The sequence below is a fragment of the Kryptolebias marmoratus genome, linkage group LG1 (assembly GCF_001649575.2).
Source record: "Kryptolebias marmoratus isolate JLee-2015 linkage group LG1, ASM164957v2, whole genome shotgun sequence".
Taxonomy (NCBI): Eukaryota; Metazoa; Chordata; class Actinopteri; order Cyprinodontiformes; family Rivulidae; genus Kryptolebias; species Kryptolebias marmoratus.
The window spans coordinates 34,295,163-34,301,762 of record NC_051430.1 but is presented as its reverse complement, the minus strand read 5'-3'; the positions used below and the strand labels follow the sequence as shown (position 1 = coordinate 34,301,762).

General features: G+C 44.0%; 3 protein-coding genes across 3 annotated transcripts in view; 1 reads left to right on the top strand and 2 right to left on the bottom strand.

The window, feature by feature from the left end:
• cog5 (component of oligomeric golgi complex 5) overlaps positions 1-2,700 on the top strand; it is a 63,757-nt gene extending 61,057 nt beyond the window's left edge. The window contains exons 18-21 of the mRNA XM_017438211.3: positions 271-585; positions 1,241-1,367; positions 1,905-1,984; positions 2,523-2,700. Coding sequence (XP_017293700.1) covers positions 271-585; positions 1,241-1,367; positions 1,905-1,984; positions 2,523-2,649 — 649 coding nt within the window. The 3' untranslated portion in view covers positions 2,650-2,700. The remainder of the gene's footprint in view (positions 1-270; positions 586-1,240; positions 1,368-1,904; positions 1,985-2,522) is intronic.
• ndufa5 (NADH:ubiquinone oxidoreductase subunit A5) lies at positions 2,696-4,721 on the bottom strand. Its single transcript, XM_017438216.3, has 5 exons — positions 4,614-4,721; positions 3,676-3,720; positions 3,397-3,513; positions 3,255-3,320; positions 2,696-2,879 (listed from the first exon to the last, which is right to left on the bottom strand). Exons 1-5 carry the CDS (start codon positions 4,632-4,634, stop codon positions 2,778-2,780), a joined length of 351 nt encoding a protein of 116 aa, XP_017293705.1. The 5' UTR covers positions 4,635-4,721; the 3' UTR covers positions 2,696-2,777.
• A 738-nt stretch (positions 4,722-5,459) lies between these two features.
• The window catches only part of aebp2 (AE binding protein 2), a 5,794-nt gene continuing 4,653 nt past the window's right edge, over positions 5,460-6,600 (bottom strand). Inside the window, exons 7-8 of the mRNA XM_017438212.3 lie at positions 5,937-6,050; positions 5,460-5,866 (exon numbers count right to left, since the gene is read on the bottom strand). Of these exons, the coding sequence (XP_017293701.1) occupies positions 5,854-5,866; positions 5,937-6,050 (127 nt within the window). The 3' untranslated portion in view covers positions 5,460-5,853. The remainder of the gene's footprint in view (positions 5,867-5,936; positions 6,051-6,600) is intronic.

Below are 6,600 nucleotides of genomic sequence, written 5' to 3'. Positions count from 1 at the left end.
TGGAGGGATGGATGGATGGAGGGATGGATGGATGGATGGTTTCTGGTTTCTGGCTGTTTAGGAATCATAAATCCAGACGTCTGCCGGTGGAACTTCAGACAGAAATGTTCTCATCCTTTGACTGAAATGATCCTGTTTTTCATTCAGAGGCTCTCTGGTTGCTTTGATCTGGCTTTTATTGTCCTCAACCTTTTAGTTTTCAAACCTCTGGGCGACAGTAGGAGCCCTGTTAGCGGTGAGATGGACGTAACGCAGCGTTTCGTCTTACAGACCGGTGTCCAGCCCCGAGAAGCCAGACACCCCTTGTTCTCTGTACATGAAGGAGCTGCAGGGTTTCCTCTCCAGGGTCATGGCCGACTACTTCAGGCAGTTCCAGTGCGTGGACTTCGTGTACGACCGGACCGAGTCGGTCGCCCGGAGAGCCATCGAGCTGTTCCTTCGCCACGCCAGCCTGCTGCGGCCGCTGGGAGAAGGCGGGAAGATGAGGCTGGCGGCGGACTTCGCTCAGATGGAAATGGCGGTGGCGCCTCTGTGCCGGAGAGTGTCCGATCTGGGGAAGCTTTACAGGATGCTGCGCTCCTTGAGGTGGGTGCTCTTTTATCGTGCTGTTGGGGATTCAAAATGACAAGAAAGTTTTCATTTTCAGTGAGTTCTGAGTGTTTTCTTGCCTCGCACATTATTCTGCTGCCCACATCAGCTAATCTTCTGAGACATGTTGGAAACCCACACAGATGCCGTTTACTGACTGCTTCCCTCGTGTATGGTTTCATTCTTTGTTTTTTTTCATTTCAAAATAAAATTGCAAAAACAAAACGAAATTAGAAAAACAGCAATTGCAAAAATAAAAAAGGAGTATGTTTTGTTTGTTTTTTTAACTGCAATGGTTAAACCAAAGACGAGCTTTTATTTTGTTGTTAATTCAATGGGACCTTATGGCGAAACCAGAAATGAAGACCTGAACTCCCGGCAGTCACCAGCAGCTGGCGGTAATGTCCTGATTTAATGACTTCCTTGGAATCTTAAAGAAATCTTGTTGACGGTAAGATCATCAGCTCTCAGTGAAATGCGTTGATTCCCTCTAAATAAGACAAACGGATCCATTTTTAAACTGGTAGATTCTGAAGCGCTAACTGAAAAAGTTCTTCTTCTTCTTGTGGATTTTAAAGAAACTGAAGGTGAACATTTAGGTCCTCAAAAATGCAAATGTGGACTAAGAATAGTTGTTTTTTCTGTGTTTCAGGCCTCTGCTGTTTCAGACCAGTGAGCTGATCGCCAGCAGTCCGGCTGTCGGAGATCTGATACCCTTCAGCACCCTGCTCCACTTCCTGTTCTCCAGAGCCCCGCCTGAACTCAAGTCTCCTTACCAGGCCCGTACACACACACACACACACACACACACTCCTCTCTGTACCCTAACCCGCCTTGCTGCTGTTTGTTTAAATCCACGTTTTTCAGTAAGTTTAGTTCTGGTTAATTATTTGTTATTTAAGAAAAAAGTTTGACAACCTGGGATGGATGGATGGATAAATGGATGGATGGATGGTTGGATGGATGGATAAATGGATGGATGGATGGTTGGATGCTTATGGGAAAAAACAAACCAACATTTGAGGCTACAGCCCAAAATGATTGATGAGAAATAATAATTATTAAGAACTGATTAAATCTTCATTTCCTGTAAGTTGAATCATAAACATGGAGGCGGGAACGATGTGGGCAACAAAATAATCTGCATGACCCTCATTATAGTTTTCCAAGCCATGCACACAAACATAGGCTGCAGTTTTTATTTACCTCTGGACTCATAAAGAGGAGGTGGTCGATTACGCCAGAAAAGGTCCTAAAAAGGAGCCAACAACCAAACAGAAACATTATTTGTTAACTGGTGTTCCTGTCGTCCACAGAGAGCAGAGTGGTCTGTAGCGCGTTACTCCCAGTGGCTCGATGACCACCCGTCTGAGAGAGACAGACTCAACCTCATCAGGTGAGACGGGCTGCGTGCAGGCGCCCTCTAGTGGCGTGTCTCTGAGCTGAGGACGATCACAAGTCGAACAAGGTTGAGTCAGGTTTTCTGGACGGTTTCGTCTTTTATCCAAAAGACTTGAGAACGGAGTAAAGGAAGCCATCTTTGTGAGGAGAACCTGTCCATGTCCAACTGTCCCCCTCCTGAGTTGAAGTCTTTTGGATGAAAGACGAATTGTTTCAGCAAAGAAGAACCTGTCCTGATTTTTCTACATGGATTATTGAGCACATTTATCATAAGTCTCACCCATAAAATAGGTTGATTAATGGCTTTTATTACAGACAATATATTGGCAACATTTGTAAACTAATCTGGAGAGAAGCAACGATTTAAGGCATTCCAGTAATTGTATCAATTAATGTAAAACATTGGGCTTTTTGGCTGAGTTTTTTTTTCTACAGAAAACATGTAGCACCTACCAAGATGGCGGCATCAAATAACCCTCGTTCCTCAGTGACCTACACAGCATCATGACGTCTTTGTCTGTCGCCCCCCTCAGAGGCGCCCTGGAGGCCTACGTGCAGGCGGTCCGGACTCGGCAGGGGAAAGAGTTCGCCCCCATCTATCCCATCATGCTCCAGCTGCTACAGAGAGCCACCAGTGGAGGTCAGGAGGTCAAAGCCTGAGGAGGACGGATGTGTCGGCTGTATCTTACAATAAATGAGCTTAAAACGGCAGGATTGGTGATTTTTATTAGAAGCAGAGAAATGGATCTCTGACTCGTATACACACACACACACACACACAGGTCTGTTCAGACGGGCCACTTCCACTGGTCGGCTGGAGGCTCCTCAATCAGCGGCTCCCATGGCTTCCATTCGGCCATCTTCCTGGACAGAGACAGCTCACACTCCGCCTGCACACACACACACACAGGAACATCAAAGAGCCTTTAATAACAGATTAGGTTTCTTGCATGTAATCGTTTCTAATAAAAGCTGTTTGTTCTTTGCTCGACCGGCTGCCAAAAAATGTGACAAAATTGAAGAATACACCCACTTCTTAATGTACTATACCACGAGGTTATAAAACGGTAAACTCTAAATGTTGTGTGGAGCTAAAGTAGAAAGTTTGGAGCCTTTAAGCTGCTGTGACGGACAGGATGAGACTTCCAGTTTCCTGCTACATCTCAACACAACAGGAACCACTTTAACTGGCGTTGTCTTTAAAAAAAACCCAACCCATCTGCTGTGTGACGCCTTCCCTGTGCAGATTAAAGTCCATCCCTTACCTGGAAGATGACTTCTTCAATCTGACCACAGTTGATTTTCTCCTCCAGCTTCTCAACGTTCGGCTCCTGCGAACACAAAGACGTTCAGCGAACCGAAAGTGGGATCTGAGTTAGAGTTCTGCCGCTGCCGTCGCACACGGACCGTTCGGACGTGGTGGAAGCGCTCGTTGACCAGCTGCTCCGTGTGCTTCCTGTAAGTGGCGTCCCGCGGCATGGTCTGCAGCGCCGCCAGGAGCTTTGTGTAGAGAATCTGAAGACGCTGAGAAACGAAGCAGATCCGTCTTGAAGCACGAAATAACAGAAAATCTGACCTTTCGCTTTATTATTTAACATTCTGCATAAATACACTAGTTTATGTAGCATTGGGCAAAGAGAAAAGAACAAATCATGTCATTAAATGCGTTTGCTGTCTGCCGCTCACCTCATGAGGATTCTGGGACACTGCAAGACCGACCAATCCGGTTGTCTGAAGCAGAACGGGAGGAAAATTATAACATCTGCCATCAGCGGAAACAAGGCTTTCTACTCATTTCTACAACTGTAGCTCATCAGTTTATTCAGCGGGACGTACAAGTGAAGGAGCAAACCAACGTGTACCTGAATGCATCACGTGTCGTTGGTGGTGATTGCCTCAGAAACAAACTTTCTCGTTTAAATGGAAACGAGAGTGTCTGTACGGTCTTAGTGACCCTCTTTTAAATATCATTTGTCCAATGTGTTAATTTTTTTTAAAAATCCAGACAGAACAGCTGAGTTTGAGAGTAGCTACATTAGTGTCTGCGTTCGGAGGAGCCGTTCGAAAGATTCGGATCGTTCATGAACGACATTACGTCATTACGTTCTATTACGTACAATATTAAGTTTGTGCAAAAGCTCAATATGTTATCATACGGGTTGTTGTTTTCCTAACAAAATAAGAATATAATTCACAGGAAGACAGTGATATCTTGCTCTTTTTCAAGACGCAAACCTCAACATTAAACCATTATTTATCATTTTCAAAACATTTATGTTTTAAAGAATTCACAATTGGTTCATCGGAAACTTTTTGACCGCTTATTGTCACGAGGCTTGCTAATATTCCAGTTTTTACAGGTAGAAGCACAACTACCTGGATAGACTCTGGCAGCATAAGCTGATTTAAACGTTTTCTAACCAAACATTAAGAGCCCGAAGCATCATTATGGCTGTCCTAGTGTGTTGTGTTATTCAGGCACGTTAGCTAACCAGCTAACGTAGCCTTTAGCCACCGAGCGGAGCAGCCCTCCGTCGCAAAATGTTCCCCCCGCTGCTTCTTAGAACCTCCAGCAGGTTCTTTTAGTCCCTACAACGACTCCAAACCATGACCTCTACACGTACCTTCTTCAGTAACCCAGCCATCTTCACAGTAAGCTTCTGGCCCCGCAGTTGCTTCGCAATTTCCGGCCAGGAGATATGACGTCACATACACAGGTATGTCAATCCTAACATATGAATCCCCTTGTGTTGTCAATTTTATTTATTATCAATAATACCTTAATTCATCTTCAAAATACTATGCCTCTACTGTGCTCTTTTCAAAGTTATTGATTGTAACTGCCTTACTTGTTTTGTATCTTTCTTGTTTAAATAAAGTTAAAAAAGTTCTGGCCCCGCAGTTGCTCCGCAATTTCCGGCCAGGTGATATGACGTCACAGAGGCGACTTTTGGCTCGTTTCAAAACTTTACACACAATGCTCTGGTAAGAGTTTCATTTTTACATATATTATTTAGTTTTTTTATTATTATTATTATTAAAAAGTCTTTCTATATTCTTTGTAATGTTTGTCTTTTTCATCACCAGTCAAATATTTTCTTAGATACTGACACCGATTGTCCTTTATTTATAAAAACCTGTAAGCTTCCGTTTGACGGCTTAGTTCTGTTTTAGGTTTACACAACACAAAGAGGTGGAAGATGAATGTTTGTGCTTCTTTTTACAGGTAGAGTTACATGTAGTGACATAAATGCATAATCTATAAATACAAAGCGCTAAAATCAAACGCTTATTTTGCTCCTTTGAAAAGAAAACTCTAATCTATTTTAAAAAAACTCTTTTAGACAATAAAAAAGTATCGTTAAAACAGAATTCTGCTGTGTATTTTGGATCTTGGTGGTTCTTTAACCCCAGCCCAATCGTTTGTTCGAACCCTGGTCAGATCCTGCAGGCAGCTGATGACGCAGACAGATCGTGAAATCGTTTATTGACGAGGGAAATCCCGGCTAATATGCAGATTGCAGAATTTCACACATTATTTATAAAAAACAAACAAAAACTATCTCCAAGGGTGAAAAAAAACCGTAAAAAAATATATTACAAATCTCTAGTATTTACAAAGACTGCTTCTTTCTACAGTTACAGTTGGTTACTCGTTCGGTCTCGCCCTGCTACATGAAACAGCTCCACTACAAACCCTCTGTAAACTCAGCACCTAATGTAGATAACACTGACGGGTCTAGGAAAACTTGGAAAATTAGTCACTAAAGCCCCAGCTGCTTCTAAGAAGAGCGGCGAAGAGGAACAGCCACGTGGAGATGAAGGGTTCTCCTCCGGGTGAATTAGCAGGAAGGGACGATGGAGTCAGAAGAACATCCTTAAAGAAAACAAACGAGAATTCAGTTTTTTTTTTCTGCGTATTCCCAGACGCAGCTTTCTACACGAACCTGTAGACGTTGGGGTCCAGGAGGACGGCCGTATCTGTGGGCAGCTTGGACAGATGAACCACTTTCGTCTTCAGATGCAGCCGGTCACTTTCGCTCACCCACACGTCCGGCAGGCTGACGCACAGGAGGACAGATTATCTCACGGCGCGGCCATGTTTGAAAAGCCCCGAGTCCACAATGACAGACCAGTTCCGGCAGATTTTTGTCTGGATCTGTCCAAACAAACTAAAGACGGCTGAACGCACCGACCACTGCCAAGGGCAACAGCATGAAGGGGAAACAAACTACTTCCTGTGTCCCAGCCTCTCGTTGTCATTGGCTGATGGCAGCATGTTTGCAGCCGAGTCGGGGATCGGTCCAGAAACTCAAACATGTTTGACTGCGACTGAGATATTTGTTGACCGTCCCCAATAAAATCTGTCAAAGCATCCTGTAGTCAGACCCTCCAGGATTTCACCATGTTGCGATTGCAACTAAATCAAGCAAACTTTGCCCAAAACACCGCAACTTTCACCCAATATTTATTGTTTCTGAAGTGATTCGCCACCGTTTCTGCGGTCTGGTCTCTTCTTTGTGGGTTTGTGTAGCGTGGAATACAAAATAAGCCCAAATAACTCAGGAAGAAGACACGTGACGTCACTTCCTGTTAACATCAGAATGCCGG

What these genes read in the sequence shown, in the direction of transcription:
- ndufa5 (XM_017438216.3), bottom strand. Translation starts at nt 4,634, where the DNA reads ATGGCTGGGTTACTGAAGAAG. An exon ending in TGGCTGGGTTACTGAAGAAG is followed by an intron (nt 3,721 to 4,613) that starts GTACGTGTAGAG and finishes GTTCTGCTTCAG; the next exon opens with ACAACCGGATTGGTCGGTCT. An exon ending in GCTTCCACCACGTCCGAACG is followed by an intron (nt 3,321 to 3,396) that starts GTCCGTGTGCGA and finishes TTGTGTTCGCAG; the next exon opens with GAGCCGAACGTTGAGAAGCT.